Source organism: Anolis sagrei, chromosome 7 (genome assembly GCF_037176765.1).
Source record: "Anolis sagrei isolate rAnoSag1 chromosome 7, rAnoSag1.mat, whole genome shotgun sequence".
Taxonomy (NCBI): domain Eukaryota; kingdom Metazoa; phylum Chordata; class Lepidosauria; order Squamata; family Dactyloidae; genus Anolis; species Anolis sagrei.
The window spans coordinates 33957066-33976044 of record NC_090027.1 but is presented as its reverse complement, the minus strand read 5'-3'; the positions used below and the strand labels follow the sequence as shown (position 1 = coordinate 33976044).

The 18979-nt window shown below is 43.5% G+C and overlaps 1 protein-coding gene across 3 annotated transcripts in view; it reads left to right on the top strand.

Annotated features, from left to right (window-relative positions):
- The window catches only part of B3GAT1 (beta-1,3-glucuronyltransferase 1), a 92722-nt gene that overhangs the window by 66990 nt on the left and 6753 nt on the right, over positions 1-18979 (top strand). For 2 of the 3 annotated variants that reach the window (XM_060787714.2, XM_060787711.2), the window contains exons 4-6: positions 2980-3488; positions 9872-10168; positions 17908-18030. In XM_060787714.2, coding sequence (XP_060643697.1) covers positions 2980-3488; positions 9872-10168; positions 17908-17994 — 893 coding nt within the window. In that variant the 3' untranslated portion in view covers positions 17995-18030. The remainder of the gene's footprint in view (positions 1-2979; positions 3489-9871; positions 10169-17907; positions 18031-18979) is intronic. The other variant, XM_060787713.2, reaches the window with a different exon arrangement.

The following is an 18979-nucleotide window of genomic DNA, read 5'->3' as shown; positions in this document are numbered from 1 at the left end:
ACTCACCTAAGGTTCAATTTGATGAGGTGAGGGGAATTCTAATGGCCTAGGAATGGGGAGAGTCGGGTTTCAGATACCCTGAGAGGGACTTCTCTGACACATTTTCCTTAGAAGTTGCTCGGATTAGCTTTCCAGAAGACCCGGGTGTTTCACCCTAACTAGCCAAGGGGTGGGCAGGGTAGGGATGCTACCTCAGTTTTGCCACCAAGTTCAGGGTCCATCGATTTAGATCCATTCAAAATTTAATAGGTAACAGTTAATAAAAGTTGCCCATATTTAAACCTAAATGCTGGTGTGTGGTCTCGTTATTTCGGGGGTTGGCAGGCAAACATCCACCTCCAAAGAAGTCTGAAAGCAAACTAAACACAAAATGGAGTCCTGAGTTTGCACATGCTCAGTATAACTCCTTCCACATCAAGGGGGTAAGCCAAATTGGTAAAACAACATACACATAGGATGCAGGCTAACAATTGTATATACATTAACAAACAGTCAATGGAGGCTTGGAAGGTTGCTATTTCCAACAACTGGAAGTCATTGCCGTGGTGTTCAGATGGACTTTCTCTGGAGCAAATATTTTTTGCAGCAAAACAAGACTGAAATGTGAAATATCCTCTGGTAGTTGACTATGTTCTTGATGGGCTTTTTCAGTGTCTCAAGATACTTGTCTCATGAAAGACAAAGAAATGTGTTAGCATCCATTACGCATTTCATCCAGAATACGTTTTCATGCTTTGCTTTATCCTTGTATGCAGATGCTTTGTCTCATTTATTATTGGTACGTGTGCTTCCATATGACAGTCTTTCTCAGTAGAAGTGAATAAATCAGTTATTCACAGATGACAGAATAAAGGGTTTCCAGTATATCAAGCGTGAATTCAAGAAAATTCTTCCATTAGGGAGTATTCCCTTTTCTGTCAAAAGTCAGAATTTCAAAAGATGCAAGTTCAAGTGAAGCTTCTTTTCTCTCTTTTGAAGTCAAAATAGCTTGCAAAAGGCTCAGTGCCATCTCTCCCTGAACCTTTATCCTTTCAATAAAGATAAAGAAGACAGTCATGTTGAAACGTATCTGTCACGAGTACTTGAGACAAAACACCTACACTGGAAAATTGCTCCAGGCCAAGCGTGGGCAACTCTTCATGGACCAATTTTCACTTACAGACAGACAACCTGCTGAGGTGTGACATCACATTTGGTTCCCATTTTGGTCCAAAAAAGAAGCATCTTTAGTCTTGTGCTGATTTGACTTTTGCAGATTTGATTATTCACAGATTTGATTATTATACTCTCTGTAGAAATCTCTAGATCAGTGCTACTCAACCTGTGGGTCCCCAGATGTTTTGACTTTCAACTCCCAAAAATCCTAACAGCTGGTAAACTGGATGGGATTTCTGGGAGTTGTAGACCAAAACACCTGGAGAACCACTGCTCTAGATCCTCCAGTGGTCAGCTTTCACCAGAGGTTGGGTGGACTGTTGACCACACTTAGAGGTCCTAGGGATTCCTAAAAAGGTGTTCTCTCATGTTTAAAAAATACAGTGTTTCCTCGCTACTTTGCGGTTCGCTTTTTGCGGACTTGCTGTTTTCAGGTTTTTACCTCCCAGTTTATACATGGTTGCCGTTGTTCTAATCCCACCTCCTGGCAAGGATGGAGTGTGGAAGGGGGTTTCACCCTCCTTCTCGGGAGAGAGGCAGTCAATCAAGAGCAAAGCAGAGATAGCTAGCAAAAAAAAAAAAAGGTGTTCTGTACTTTTAAAACTCTCCTCACTTCTGCCTCACTCTCGGAACGCAATCTATATAAATAAAAATGTAATATTCATTTGTGTGTTTAACAGAACTCAAAAACCACTAGACGAATTGACACCAAATTTGGACACAAGACACCTAACAACCCAATGTATGTCCTTCACTAAAAAAAATGATTTTGTCATTTGGGAGTTGTAGTTGCTGGGATTTATAGTTCACCCACAATCAAAGAGCATTCCGAACTCTACCAACGATGGAATTGAACCAAACTTGGTACACAGTTCTCCCATGACAAACAAAAAATACTGGAAGGGTTTGGTAGGCAGTGTCCTTTGGTTTTGGAGTTGTAGTTCACCTACATCCAGAGATCACTGTGGACTCAAACAATGATGGATCTGGACCAAACTCTACACAAATACTCAATATGCCCAAATGTGAGCACTGGTGGAGTTTGGGGAAAATAGAATCTTGACATTTGGGAGTTGTAGTTGCTGGCATTTGTAGTTCACCTACAATCACAGAGCATTCTGAACCCCACCAACGATAGAATTGGGCCAAACCTCCCACACAGAACCCCCATGACCACCAGATCGGGCCAAAGCAACGCGTGGCAGGGGACGGCTAATCTATATAAATAAAAAATTAATGTTTGTTTGTGGGATTAACATAACTCAAAAAACACTGGATGAATTGACACCAAATTTGGAAACAATACAACAAGTGACCATCACTCATAAAAACACTGAAAAACACAGCAAAAGAGACTTAAGAAGCCAAAAAATAAAAATACATTACAATGCATGCACAAAGCCACACACATACACATTCATACACAGCAAAACACATATGCACAGATTGGGCCACAGCAACGCGTGGCAGGGGATGTCTAGTATACATATATTGCGTTCATACTTCATGGATTTTCACTTTTCATAAGACTGTAGACTTTTTCTGTATTTGTTGCCTTTCCCTTTTATGAGTGTCTCACGCTCCTTCCATCTGCAAAAGTGGCAGGCCTACTATAATTATCCCAGTCCAGAATTGTACTAGTAATGACCCTGGAGGTAAATTCCCATTTTCTCTTTCCCCTTTTCAACATTTCCTGCTCGTGGCTTCTGCTTCCCATTCTTTCTTTTCCTACTTCCTTCTTCAACCAAGAGATTCCTTTATCCTTTGACCGTCTATGCCAACTGACACATTCTTCTTTCTCTGTTCTTCCATATGCTGCTCCAGAAGATGGTGGAGATGCCCATCGAGACTTCTCCCAAGGCTCCGATTCCAAGGAGTACTGCCTTTCAGACCGAGACATTGTGGAGGTGGTTAGGACAGAGTACGTCTACACCCGGCCGCCTCCGTGGTCGGATGCCTTGCCCACCATCCATGTCATCACACCCACCTACAGCAGGCCGGTCCAAAAGGCAGAGTTGACGCGACTGGCCAACACTTTTTTGCACGTCCCCAATTTGCACTGGATCCTGGTGGAGGACTCTCAGCGGCGGACCTCGCTGGTCACACGGCTCCTGAGGGACACGGGGCTGAACTACACCCACCTCAATGTGGAGACTCCACGCAACTACAAGCTGAGAGGGGACATGAGGGACCCACGGATACCCAGGGGGACAATGCAGAGGAACCTGGCCCTAAGGTGGCTGAGGGAGACTTTTAACAAAAACAACAGCCAGCCGGGGATTGTGTACTTTGCCGATGATGATAACACCTACAGCTTGGAACTTTTTGAGGAGGTAAGCTGCCAGTGGGTAGACTCACCCAATGGCTTAGGTGAAGGTCGCCACCCTTGACCTTCCATGGAAAACACAAGCCCTTCTGGTACAAAGATTTGGTGGACTGCTTTCTGGCAACCTGGTTGAAATCCTTCATGCAGAATTACTGGAAGGCAAGTGAGTCCTGTGCAAATGCTCAGAGGCATCGGCTGGTGCAAAGTGTGCCAGTCCATCTCTTGAAAGGAAAATATGGGTTGAGCATCCCTTATCCAGAAAAACTGGGGGCAAAAGTGTGGTGGAGTCTCCTTCTCTGGAGGTTTTTAAGCACAGGCTGGATAGTCATCTGTCAAGAGTGCTTTCATTGAATAGAATGGGGTTGGACTGAATGGTCCTTGTGGTCTTTTCCAACTCTATGACCCTATAATTCTAGGTGTTTTGGTTTTGGCTTTTTTATTTTATAATATTTGCACATATATATATGTTGTTGTTCATTCATTCAGTCGTTTCCGACTCTTTGTGACCTCATGGACCAGCCCACGCCAGAGCTCCCTGTCGGCTGTCACCTCCCCTAGCTCCTTCAGAGTCAAGCCAGTCACTTCAAGGATGCCATCCATCCACCTTTTATTTATTTATTTATTTATTTATTTATTGCCTTGCCCTTGTTCGGCCCCTCTTCCTTTTTCCTTCCATTCCCCCCAGCACAATTGTCTTCTCTAAGCTTTCCTGTCTCCTCATGATATATAATGAGATGCCTTGGCGATGGGTAAGGAAAGGTAAATCCAGTCGTGCCCAACTCTGGGGGTTGGTGCATCTCTATTTCTAAGCTGAAAAGCCGGCATTGTCTGTGGACGCCTCCAAGGTCATATGGCCGGCATGACTGCATGGAGCGTGGTTACTTTCCCGTTGGAGTGGTACCTATTGATCTACTCACAGTTGCATGTTTTTGAACTGCTAGGTTGGCAGAAGCTTGGGCTAACAGCTGGAGCTCACCCTGCTTCCTGGATTCGAACCAGTGATCTTTTGATCAGCAAGTTCAGCAGCTCAGCAGTTTAACGCACTGTGCCACCGGGTGCTGCATGGCGATGGCATCTAAGTTCAAATACAAAATCCATTTATGTTTCAGATGCACACTGTAAGAAATTAATTTTATACAGCATTTTAAATAATGTCAAGGTATAACATGAAGTTTATGTACACTGAACCATCAGAAAGTGAAGGTGTCCCTGTCAAAGCTGCCCATGTGTTATTGTAGGTTTTTTCGGGCTATATGGCCATGTTCTAGAGGCATTCTCTCCTGACGTTTCACCTGCATCTATGGAAAGCATCCTTGTCCTTGATAGAATTGGCTCAAACTTCCACATGGAATCCCCATGACCATCTGAAAATACTTTGTTTTCTGATGGTCTTTGGCGACCCCTCTGACATCCCTTCGCGACCCCCTCAGGGGTCCCAACCCCCAGATTGAGAAACACTGTCTTAGAAGGAAGTATATTTTTTTCCTATCTGTTGGGAATGATTCCTGTTTGGATTACAATTCTCCAAATCACCATCATGGTAATTTTCTAGGGCTCAGATTTTATGGTGCCAAACATTTAGCAGGTAGCCTTTTATGAGTTTGAAAAAAAAGAGGCAGAGTAGGTAGAAGAAGGAGAAGAACTGGAAGTGTGCTGAGTCACAGTCAGCAACAAAATTGAAGTTTTGAAATAGGGAACAGGCGTCAGGAGGGTCAGTTTTATGAACTGTAGTTTACAGTCTATATTTTTAAGGACGCTAATCTTCAGGGACTTGTTCCACTCCAGGAGCTCTGCAGTGATCCTCGTGTAACAACAACACTTTTGTCAAATTTTGTTTTGTCGCATTTTTGGAAATTATTCTTCAGAGCCTACTGGAGTAGTTATCTTCCTTCTACTACGCAGAGCTACATAGAGCAGGAAACAAAAGTAGCTCAGAATGCACAACCAATTTAATCAGCTTATCTTGCTTAAATGATTATGCTTTTATTATCCATTAGAAGTCAAGAAATGCAAATCTAATGGTACTATTAAAAGCTCTTTCCATATGTGCAGTCAGTTCCTCCAAGTCCTTCACCCAATGGTAGCAGGACAGACTTATGTATAGGAAGTAGGCCTGTGCAATTGATGCAAAATAAATTGGGTTATTGTGTGTTTTCCGGGTTGTATGGCCATGTTCCAGAAGCATTCTCTCCTGATGTTTCGCCTGCATCTCTGGCAGGCATCCTCAGAGATTGAGTGGGTGAGTAGTGATGCAACAGTTGTAGAATTTGGAAGTCAGGTGGTGAGGATTGCTGCTCTGTCCTACCAAAGTCTGATGCAGATGTGTCAGGCTTTGGAAGGATGGTGCACCACCAATCTCCTTCTCCAACCACCTTCTCAAAACTGGCTACCATATGGCCTCTGGGAAGTGGTCCTCAAAGGCCACCACTGCTGTTCTGTCCTCTTATTGTTGATTGGGTCAGCCTTCTGGAAGATGGAGTATCAATGATCACCCTTTCCAAGCACCATCCAAACCATATTTAATAATCTAGAGCTGATGTGGTCTATCCAAGGAAACGGGGCTGGTCAGCAACAGGGAAGGAGTGGTAATCAGTACAAAAGGAGTTGAAATAAAATAAAATAAAGAGGAAGGGGTTCATGGACCGGATTTTCATCCTCTCAGCCCACTAGTGGTCTGCAGCCCACAGGTTAAGAACCACTGAGTTACTGTATTAATATGCACATGGCAACCTCAAGCATTTAGGAAGGGTGGCAGTTATAATTGCTTGACCCCTCAGGCAATGTGAGGCAGTCATGTGAGTGTGCAGACAGTAGCACCAGGCTTTATTGGGGGTGGGGGGAGACAGCTGTGTGGCCCGGTTGTGAGGTACACATTCTTCATAACCTTTCCTTTAAGGAGCCCAGCAGACCATGAGTTCTGCAAATCGAAGAAGACCTCCAGGAATACTTGCCCCAACTCTACTAGATTCATGGTTTTCCCACTTTTTTGGGAAACCTGTGCTCCTAAACTCATGAATATGGGGAAGGGGGAACTGTATAATAGATTGCCAGGATTCTATACTTTGTCATTCAAAAGAATCACTTTCCCGAACTCTGATGTTGACTAGAAGAAAACTTGATGACTAGCATTGTTATTGTTGGGTTGTTAATGTTCTGGTAAGGCAATTCCACGGCACTAACACACACATACCCCCCCCCCCAACACACATACACCCCCTTCAAATCCGAACTTATTTGCATATTCCTGCGTTTTAAGTATATTAACTCTGATTCATCCCTGGCAGTGCGTAGGAGCCTCTCAACACACAAATGACACACTCGCTTCCCCAGAGGATTTACAAATGAAGTCATTTTAGACGACATTGTGATGCTAATTAATTTAAATGCAGGGAAATTAAATGTTGTCTGTTGCCTAAGCTTGGAGCCTGAGCAACAGGAAATCCTCAAAGACTGCCAGAAAGGCTGACTGTTGAAAGGAGAAGACGGAAAAAGAAACTGGAAGATAGGTTTACAACTGACCAGGATGCTCGAACTGTGGTTCTCAATGTGTGGTCCATCAGACAGTTTGGATTTCAGGTTTCAGAAGACTCAGCCAGTTGGGCAAAGCTTCTGGAGGATGATGTCCAAAACATCTGGGGGACCAAAAGTTGAGAATCAACCAACACAACAATTATAACAGAAACAAAAATAAATTAAAAAATTAAAGTTTTGAGGTGCATCTGTCACCTTTTCCTGGAAAAGCTAAGCTTCATTGCAGTGAGAATGGAAGTTGCTATGATCATCATGGTTGTTTCCCTTTTCCTACATCATCCCATTGTGTCATGAGAGTTGTTGCTATTGTTAATGGCTCTCAAGTCAACCTTGACTTCCAAATCCACCTATCCTCAGCAGCCCTGCTCAGTTCTTGCAGACTCCAGTTAGCTGTGGTGTTGTTGATTAAGTCTCTCTGTCTGGAATTTAGTCTATTTCTATTGCCTTCTTTCTTACTAAACATTATTTTCTATGGGTCCTGTCTTCTCCTGATATGGCCAAAGTCCAGCAGTAGAGTCATGATGGCTTCTAGGAAGAGTGCAGGCTTCATTTCCTCTAGTGATTCTCAACCTGTGGGTCCCCAGGTGTTTTGGCCTACAAGTCTCAAAAATCCCAGCCTGAGAAACCTGCAAAACAGCGAGTCTGCGAAAAGCGAACCGCGAAGTAGCGAGAGAACACTGTAATTTTTTAAAACATGAGATAACACCTTTTTAGGAATCCCTAGGACCTCTAAATGTGGTCAACAGTCCACCCAACTTCTGGTGGAAGTTGACCACTGGAGGATCTAGAGCAGTAGTTCTCAAACTGTGGATCTCCAGGTGTTTTGGCCTACAACTCCCAGAAATACCAGCCTGTGAAATCTGCAAAACAGTGAGCCCACAAAAAGTGAACCACAAAGTAGCGAGGGAACACTGTATTTTTTAAAACATGAGAGAACACCTTTTTAGGAACCTCTAGGACCTTAAGTGTGGTCAATAGTCCACCTAACTTCTGGTGGAAGTTGACCATTGGAGATCTCCAGGTGTTTTGGCCTACAACTTCCAGGAATCCCAGCCAGTTTACCAGCTGTTAGTATTTCTGGGAGTTTAAGGTCAAAACATCTGGGGACCCACAGGTTGAGAACCACTGCTTTAGATTCCACTGATTTTTCTTTTTTTAGCAGTCCACATTTTCCATAGAAGTCTTCTCCAAGTCCACGTTTCAAATGGTTTCGTTTCTTCACTGTCCAACTTTCACAACCATCCCCCTGTGGGTAGTCAGAGCTGTTTGCTAGTATATGATGCAAGAAAGTAAACATTCTCTGACTTCTGCAGACTCTTCTGCCATAATGGGACAGATTGGGAGATCTCAGATTTGGAAGCCCATCTGAGAAGCTGTGACAGAGGAAGAGAAACAGGGAAAGACGGGGAGAGCTTCCACCTGTAGACCTCTTATTTCGAATACAAAGCTAGTAGGAAGTATCTTTGAAGTTGAGGAGAATCTCACAGTTGCATCTAGGAGGATTGGAAATGTTCTATCCTACATACAAATACATCTCTCTTTTAGAAATAATAATCATTTGAGTTCTTGTTCCATGTAGCATCTTACTTTGGCACCTCCTCAGCCAACTTGAGTGGTGTTGAAGAGAATCTTAATGCATTCCAGGCACTCAGAATAATCACATGATATGTTTCCCTTGGAGCTGAATTATTTCTGACAGCAGGCACCTGCCTTCACCTTTGAAAAATGGAATGTTAAACATCATCATCCTTACCATAGAATCATAGAATCATGGAGTTGGAAGAAACCTCATGGGCCAAACCCCTGCCAAGAAGCAGGAAAATTGCATTCAAAGCACCCCCAACAGATGGCCATCAAGCCTCTGTTTAAAAACCTGCAAAAAAGGAGCCTCCACCATACTCTGGGGCAGAGAGTTCCACTGCTAAACAGCTATCACAGTCAGGAAGTTCTTCACCAGAAGAGTTGCCAACTTTAGGAATCAGAAGAGCTTGGTCAACAGTGACTGATAGTAGAATCTTTTGAGTTACACACAGAGTACAAGAAGTTTTCCACTTTTGTTGGGGTTAGTGGTGCTGGGCCTCTATGAAAGCGATTTTTTAAAAAACCCATTGTATTTACCCTCATGCTGGAATATCTAGAGAGAAAACATATGAAACAAATGCATGCGTAATCCAAACCACATAGTGTGAAACCCACGAATGTGGAGGGCCATCTGCAGTCCTTTAATTGTGTTGGACTTCTGTTTAATTTAATTTAATTTAATTTTTTTTTTTTTTTGCATTATACAAGCACATTCATACTTCTGAGAATACTGCATAAAATTAATGAGTTCAGACACACGGTGGCGGAAGTGGTTCAAAGGTGATTGCACCCAGTGGTGGGATTATACAATGAAGTCTTGCATGGACATCATGGGGTATATAGAAGGTCCCATTGGATCCCACTTTGGTTGGACAGGTAGAGGTCCCAACATCTGGTGGCAGTGATGGGACAGGGAGACATTCCTCACATGTCTCAGGTAAATGGCTCACCTTAAAGGGTTGTTCTCCTGCTTTTTAGCCGAAGGCTTTCATGGCCGGAATCACTGGGTTGCTGTAAGTGTTTTGGGCTGTATGGCCATATTCCAGAAGCATTCTCTCCTGATGTTTCAACTGCATCTATGGCAGGTATCCTCAGAGGTTGTGCAGGATCTCACAACCTCTGAGGATACCTGCCACAGATCTAGTCAAAATGTCAGGAGAGAATGCTTCTGGAACATGGCCATACAGCCCAAAACACAGCAACCCATCTCCTGCTGTTGTTCACTGCCATAAGTAAATCTTCCTGCTAGCTCTACAGCTTCTCTTTCTTTTGGCCCAGATGCGGACCACCAGGAAAGTCTCAGTGTGGCCAGTGGCATTCGTGGGAGGCTTGCGGTACGAGTCGCCCAAAGTGAATTCTGCTGGGAAGGTGTATGGCTGGAAGACTGTCTTCGACCCTCACCGGCCTTTTGCCATCGACATGGCAGGTTTTGCTGTGAACCTCAGGCTCATCCTTCAGCGACCTCAGGCTTACTTCAAACTACGAGGGGTGAAGGGCGGCTACCAGGAGAGCAGCCTACTTCGAGAGCTAGTGACCCTGAACGACCTCGAGCCCAAAGCTGCCAATTGCACTAAGGTAGGCTCCCATCTCCATGTTTTCAATTTGTGGCAGTTTTTTTCAATGAGTAAGGAAATCAGGATGTGGCTTTACTCTTTTTGCTCCTTGGTTTGCATCTGTGGCGCAGTGGGTTAAGCAGGACTGAAGACTGACAGGTTGGAAGTTGGAATCTGGGGAGAGCATGGATGAGCTCCTTCTATCAGCTCCAGCTCCAAATGCGGGGACATGTGTGCTGTCATGCGCTGGGCCTGTGAAAGCGTCTGTAGACAGGACGTGTTTTCTGAATGCCCAACGGGACGCCGGGCATGCCTCGGCTGAGAGGCCTTTCGGATTTCCCCACACAAAGTCCTTTTAAAGACTTAAAAAGTTCAAAAAAGTTTTTATTGTTGCTTAAATCTTTAATAAATCAAGCAAATACTTCAAGGCTTTGAATCAACGGGAATCCTACTCCCAGAATTCCTGACTACTGAACAAGGTGGCCACCACTTCTGGGAGTTGGAGGCTCACACAGCTGGAGGGACGGAGTTTGATGATGCCTGGCCTAAGACATCCAGGGAGACAAATGTTTTCCATCTCTGGATCGAGGAAAACTCTATCAAGAAGACTCTTGATATAAGGCAGCTATAACAGCAACAACAACAACAACAACAACAACAACAACAACAACAACAACTTTATTCATATATCCCACCACTATCTCCCCGAAGGGACTCAGGGCGGCTTACACACGGTGGCTTTCTTAAATCTTGTCCACAAGAGACATGCAACTTTCTACATAAACTGTTTCTTCCTTCTATAAAGGAAATCCTTGACCCCTCCTTGGGCAATCTGTATTTAGGCTTTGCTGGCGTGGGGCCCCTACACCCGATTCCAACTTGCGTTATAGCTGCTGCGAGAGGTCCTTACCAGGCCAACGTTTCTGTGTAGATTTCCAAGAGGAAAGAAGTCCTTTGTTTCCCAGCAAAGGCTGGCTGAAAAACCTTGGAGTTGTATTTCTCCAGCTGGCTATAGAGTTGTGGAACTAAATTCCCCAACAAAGGCTATGCTGTAGTTCTCTGTAGAGCTGTGGGACAGGATCCCTCCAGCAAAGCTGTAAAAGACAAAGCTTTCTACAGGTGGAACTGATTCATGTCCTGTACGAAAGGCTTCTCTGTGTGAACCGAACTAGAGGTCCCCTTTTTCCCTCCTTAACCCAGAAAAAGGGGCGGAACTAAAGAACATAATGATAATTGATGGGTCATTGGCCCTGTGACTGCAAACCAAGGGAAGCCACCTTATTGCAAAATGCATGGAACTTTGGAATACATGCAAACACTCAATAGAAAGGAAAAGAAGTTGGAGCTCCTGGTACAGCCGTACGAGCACAACATGAGAGAAACCTCCCACAAGGATGGTAAAACATCAAAACATCCAGGGTCATGAGGGGGTCATGACGGGGTGTCGGAGGGGTCACCGAAGACCACCGGAAAACACTATATTTCCTGTTAGTTCTGTGTAGGTTCTGTGTGGGAAATTTGGCCCAATTCTATCGTTGGTGGGATACGAAATGCTCTTTGAATGTGGGTAAACTATAAATCCCAGCAACTACAACTCCCAAATGTCAAGGTCTATTTTCCCCAAACTCCCCAAATTTGGGCATTTTGATATTCATGCCAAGTTTGGTCCACATCCATCATTGTTTGAGTCCACAGTGTTCTCTGGATGTAGGTGAGCTACAACTCCCAAACTCATGCTCAGTGCCCACCAAACCCTTCCAATATTTTCTGTGGATCATGGGAGTTTTGTGTGCCAAGTTTGGTTCAATTTTATTATTGGTGGTGTTCAGAATGCTCTTTGATTGTGGGTGAACTATAAATCCCAGCTACAGCTCCCAAATGACAAAATCAATCCCCCCAACTCCTCCAGTATTCAAATTTGGGCATATTGAGTATTTGTGCCAAATTTGGTCCAGTGAATGAAAATACATCCTGCATATCAGATATTAACAGTAGCAAAATTACAGTTATGAAGTAGCAATGAAAATAATTGTATGGTTGGTGGTCACCACAACATGAGGAACTGTATTAAGTGGTCATGGCATTAGGAAGGTTGAGAACCACTGAACCATTGAAATAGAACATGATGAGTTCCAGAGCTGTTCAGCAGTGGAACTCTCTGCCCCAGAGTGTGGTAGAGGCTCCTTCTTTGGAGGCTTTGAAGCAGAGGCTGGATGGCCATCTGTCAGGGGTGCTTTCAATGCAATTTTCCTGCTTCTTGGCAGAATGGGGTTGGATTGGATGGCCCACAAGGTCACTTCTAATTCAATGATTCTATTAGAGGAGCTGCCCCATGGTATTCTTTTTTATTGAACAACTCCAAACTCACTCCAGTAATTTGAAATACCTTCCCTACCCTGCGTTTGATTTTTCACTTTGTATTTTGCACTGTTTATTGTATTCTTATGTTTTATTTATTTTAGTGCTGTTCTTCTACTTATTATGTTGTAATTGTATTACCGGGCTTGGCCTCATATAAGCTGCCCCGAGTCCCCTCTGGGGAGATGGTGGCGGGGTATAAATAAAGATTATTATGATTATGATTATGATTATTATTACCCAATCCACAAAACATTTGACACTTGCAGATGAGGCTAGGCTTCATCACAGCCTAATTTTGTCATGTTTAGCCACTCAGATTTATATTCTGGACCACTCCAAAATTATGCCACTATACCTTTAGGCCAGTGTTTCTCAAACTTCCTAATGCTGTGACTCCTTAATACAGTTCCTCATATTGTGGTGACCCCCAACCATAACATTATTTTTGTTGCTACCCCATAACTGTAGTTTCACTACTGTTATGAATCGTAATGTAAATATCTGATACGCAGGATGTATTTTCATTCACTAGACCATATTTGGTACAAATACCCGATATGCCTAAATTTGAATACTGGTGGGGTTGAGGGGGAGATTGATTTTGCCATTTGGGAGTTGTAGTTGCTGGGATTCATAGTTCACCTACAATCAAAGAGCATTCTGAATCTCCACCAGCGATGGAATTGAACCAAACTTAGCACACAGAACTCCCATGGCCAACAGAAAATACTGGAAGGGTTTGGAGGGCATTGACCTTGAGTTTGGGAGTTGTAGTTCACCTGCATCCAAAGAGCACTGTGGACTCAAACAATGATGGATCTGGACCAAACTTGGCACGGATACTCAATATGACCAAATGTGAACATGGGTGGAGTTTAGGGAAAATAGACCTTGACATTTGGGAGTTGTAGTTGCTGGGATTTATAGTTCACCTTCAGTCAAAGAGCATTCTGAATCCCACCAATGATAGAATTGCACCTAATTTCCCACACAGAGACCCCCATGACCAACGGAAAATACTGTGTTTTCTGATGGTCTTTGGTGACCCCTTTGACACCTCCTCATGACCCCCTGAGGGGTCCCGATGCCAAGGTTGAGAAACACTGCTTTAGGCTCTGTTCCATCTAAGCATAAGTTTCCTGCCCATATATGAAAAGGAAGACATCATTCAGAGGGAATAAGCATATGTTGCCAAATTCCCATGTAACTGTGTGGAGGAATCCCCAAAATGCTGCTTTCGGACTGAAAACATTGTCCTGCATTCTCCATGGCTGGGGAAAATTCCAGGGCTCTTAGCTACTCTGTTGTGGAATTGTCAGAAACACAATGTCTACCCACTATTCACTATATATATATTCTTCATTGACTTCAATTAGAAAGAATCCCCCTTCTTTCTAGAGATCAAAAAAATTGGAAACGTTAGGTTCTGGTAGCAAAAAAAAGGCCACAGCCGTATGTCCTTTGTAAGCAAGCCCAGCTCTTGTATCCAGCCAGGATTCTTTCCAGCAAAGCAAAGGAAGGGGGCAAGAGTATGAAACAGGATCGATTAAACATGTGGTCTATTGTCATAGCAACAAGACAGAAGGCCTGTCAAGGTGAGGGGAATCAAGTGGAAGAGTGGAAATGGGGAGCAGAAGGATGCGCCAACAGACCACACAGATACAAAGAGCAGGACAGGGAAAAACATTTAGCAGATATTGTTTTGTAGACATTTTTTCAAGGAGGATTGCAATTGAAGTTGATGTCCATGGTGGATTTGTTTGGGGAGGCTTGCAAAAATTTGCTACCTGCTGTTCCCTGTTTTTCTCCCTCACACTCATACACACAAAGAACATGCAGCAGATGTTGGTTAGCTTGTATAATAAGCTGTATACCATAAACGTCCTGCTGTGTCACTTCCTTCGTGGCATGGAAGACAACAATCATCTCTTGATGCAGAGGCTCTGATAAGGTAGAGGTGGGAATCAGGGGACTTTTCAAACTGTGTTGGACTCTAACTTCCAGCATTCTTCCTGTTAGCTTTGTGGATTATGGTTGATGGGATTTGCAATTCAACCATATATGGACTTTGGAGGTTGGGATGATGACACCTGGTAGGCAACTGAATGGCTTGAGAATCAACTTAGACATGTAAGGATGGTTCATGCTTGAATTGGGCATAGCAACTATTCCACAATGACAAGTTGTGGTCCTTTCTTGGTTGAAGAATTACCTACATTGATGAAATCACAGATTTTCCAGGTTGAGTGTTGTTGTTTATTTGTTCAGTCGCTTCCGACTCTTCGTGACCTCATGGACCAACCCACGCCAGAGCTCCCTGTTGGCTGCATCCCCAGCTCCTTCAAGGTCAAACCAGTCACTTCAAGGATACCATCCATCCATCTTTCCCTTGGTCAGCCCCTCTTCCTTTTTCCTTCCATTTTCCCCAGCATCATTGTCTTCTCTAAGCTTTCCTGTCTTCTCATGATGTGGCCAAAGTACTTCATCTTTCCTCTAATATCCTTCCCTCTAATGATCAGTTGGGCTTTATTTCCTGAAGTATGGACCGATTGGATCTTCTCGTAGTCCAAGGCGCTCTCAGAACTTTCCTCCAACACCACATTCCTCCAGGTTGAGTACAATCCCCATATCTGTGGAATGGTATCTAACTGCATATGACAAGTTATGTCATTTTCTAGGTCTTTCAAGTTATTCTATGGGATGCTTTCATTAGATGTTGGCTATAGAGTTGAAATAGTGGACCTAGTGGAGGCCGTGACAGACTTTGTATTTCTAGATGCAAAGATTACTGCAGATGCAGACGGTGGCCAGGAAATCAGGAGACGCTTACTTCTTGGGAGGAGAGCAATGTCCAGTCTCGATAAAATAATAAAGAGTAGAGACATCAGACTGGCAACAAAGAACCGCATAGTCAAAACCATGGTATTCCCTGTAGTCACCTATGGATGTGAGAGCTGGACCTTAGGGAAGGCTGAGCGAAGGAAGATCAATGCTTTTGAGCTGTGGTGCTGGAGGAAAGTGCTGAGAGTGCCTTGGACTGCGAGAAGATCCAACCAGTCCATCCTCCAGGAAATAAAGCCCAACTGCTCATTGGAGGGAAGGATACTAGAGACAAAGTTGAAGTACTTTGGCCACATCATGAGGAGACAGCAAAGCCTAGAGAAGACAATTATGCTGGGGAAAGTGGAAGGCAAAAGGAAGAGGGGCTGACCAAGGGCAAGATGGATGGATGGCATCCTTGAAGTGACTGGACTGACCTTGAAGGAGCTGGGGGTGGTGACGGCCGACAGGGAGCTCTGGCGTGGGCTGGTCCATGAGGTCACGAAGAGTCGGAGACGACTGAACGAATGAACAGCAGCAGCAGCAGCACAGTGCTGCATAAAGAGGAGTTATCTAGGAATTTCATCGTTCTTCCAGCAGCCTCTGAATAGGAATCTTGTCTAATGGTGCCATGGTGCCAGTAATTTACTGCCATGGTTGGAGGATCGCAGCTTGATCGAGTCTAAGTTGATGTTTATATATGTGCATGTGTTTTATTTTATTGTATGTCATATTGTGTTCACTTTTAAGTTTGTTTTTAGGCACCTTGTGCTTTCTGTAAGCTACCCTGAGTCCTTTAGGGAGATCGTGGCAGGATATAAGAATAAAGTTGTTTTATTATTATTGTTATATTAAAGGGCAGTCCTTTTTGACAATCTCGCGTCATTCTCATTTACCACTCCTTTACTGCAGGCAGAGTTGCCAGTTTCCTCTTTGGAGTGCAGAAGGCCTGGGATGTTCAAAATGATTTAGAGGAACAAACCTTTGGAGAGTTAACAATGAAAAAACAGCACCATGGTTTCGATGACTTCTGTAATTAGAGAGGCAATGCGCGATGCTAGAGCACTGGAGGCGTGTGTGCATAATTGATAGTTCCACTAGAGATGAATCAAGTCATTGTAATCTGCCAAAGCAAATATGTGGCTCAGGTACTAGGTTATGCTGCAGGCAGTGGCAACCCAAATCATCGACCTGGCTTTTCGAGGCTCTGTTTTTACTGAACATCTGGCACAACCAAAATAAGGGAATGGAAGATAGATGGAGAACTTCACTCATTCCTAGGACTGAATATCATTTAAAATATTTTTGGGGAGTAGGAGGTATGTTCCAGTGTTTAGAAAAGTCAAGAACCAAAAGATGAGACAACTTTCAAAAGGATGGGACCAAAAGAACATACATCCAGGTTGTTGTAGGTTTTTTCAGGCTATATGGCCATGGTCTAGAGGCATTCTCTCCTGACGTTTCGCCTGCATCTATGGCAAGCATCCTCAGAGGTAGTAAGTATTAAAAAACCCTCTAAAATTGCAACAGAACAACAACAGAGAGGAAACAAACAAGGACATCTAATCACCTCTCAACAAAAGGTTGCTCCAGGCATTGTCAGGCCATTATATGCTAATCAAGGTGGTCAGTTGAAACATTCACACCTAGCTCCAGCAGACAAGAGTCCTTTGAATGAATAAACAACAACAAGGGCTGAATCCTTGATGTAGTGTGTACTAAGCCCAAGAAACAATCAGGGGCAGTCAATCACCTATCAACAAAGGATTTCCCCAGGCAGTAAGAAGCCTAAGGAATCAAGTACGGCAAGGTAGTTCTAGAACATGGCTATACAGCCCAATAAACTTACAACAACCCAGTAATTCCAGCCATGAAAGCCTTCGATAATACCATCACATTGTAGTTTCAACTCCTCTGTCAGAAACTAAACCTTTAGGAGATAAAAGTTGATCTTGATGGAGAAGTCAGGAAAACTATTGAACAAGGCCATTGAGGAAAGATGTCTCTTGCTGGCTTCCCAGGATTTGATGCTACCCATCTATGAGAGGGAGACCACTAAGCATCTTGAAGCTCCCAAACATGGTGAGTGGGTCTGTCCGGCTTGTTGGCTCATAGGTTGCAGAGGGTTGTTGAGCTCATTGGCCATCTTCTTTGGAGGGTGAGAAGTAGATCTGTCCTCCTGCAGTGCTGCAGAACTCCTGCAGAAAAGATAGTGTCTTCTTTCTTGAAATCAACCGGTGTTGAAGAACCAAAACATGTGTCATAGGACAACCAAAATGAGTGACAAAGTATTTCAAAGGGGGCAAGGGGGAAAGAGGATGTGTTGATGAGCTGAGGGTCCGTCAACAAGTGTGCCGTACTATTTCTTTCTATGCTCTTTTCTCATCTTACTGACTCACAAGAAAAAAAGAGAGAAAAGGAAGGAGATGGAATGCATCCATGAAGCTTTTTACCATTTTGCTGGTGATGCCTGGTTAGCCTCCAAGAAAAGTTGTTAGATGTTAGGTGTCTGCTATTGGTTTATCAATATAAGACAAAATAGGTGGCAATCCATTTTCTTTTGTTCTCTCTTTCATCCAGATTCTTGTCTGGCACACAAGGACAGAGAAACCGGTACTGGTGAATGAGGGGAAGAAAGGCTTCACAGACCCAAATGTGGAAATCTGACATCGCACCAAAAAAACCAGAGAAACATATTAGCAGGTAACATTCTACCAAGACTCTTTGATGAAGTGCGTATGAGAAAATCTCATTGCATGGTTAGATATGAATATGGGGTGTATGTATACATGCAAACATAGTCAAGATATTATTGTACATTAGTGTTGCATGCTTATTGGTCCAGATAATTTAATAGAGTTGAATGGAACATGCTATTTTGTAAGGCTCTTCAGACTTCTATATTCGCTGTGGTCAATCCTCATGAAAGTGGAAAAACTGAAAATAATAACAACAACACTCTATTTATATTCTGTCCTATCTCCTCAAGGGGGACTCAGGGCAGATCACAATACACATACATGGCAAACATTCAATGCCGTTTAGGATAGACAATACAGAGACAGATGGAACAGAAGGAGGTATGTTGTGTCAATGTCAACATCCAGTTTTTTTGGCAACTTGGAAGGTTGTGCTCAAAATCCAGCCACAGGGGGATGCTGTTGCTTCATCCTCTATGATGAAGAGCCATCAGGACTTCCTCCTTCCTTTTGGTCGCCCGGCATTTTCTGATCTTTTTTCTTTATGGTGTCGTAAAATACCTCCCCCGTTTGTTTTAGCGATACCTATTTTCTCTAATTATAGCACAAGCTGTTTTCAAACTGCTTAGGTCAACAGTAAGCTGGGCTTGACAGTTGGCAGCTCGCACCAACCCGGGGCTTTGAACTGGTAACCTTTTGTTTGGTAGATCTTATCATTGCTGGTGATTTTCCAGCTGTGCTAAACTCCAGCCCAAATAATAAAGAAATAAAATATTATTTTTTTAAAATAATGGGAAAATACCTCTCTAGAAATGTCTAGGTCCTCCAGCACAACTTTATGGTCAACCTCTGATGAAAGTTGACTAGAGAGTCACACTGGAGTCCAGTATCTTAGAAAGAGACCATATTAATCAAATCCACGAATAATGTGAAGTATAAAGCTGTGGTTAAAG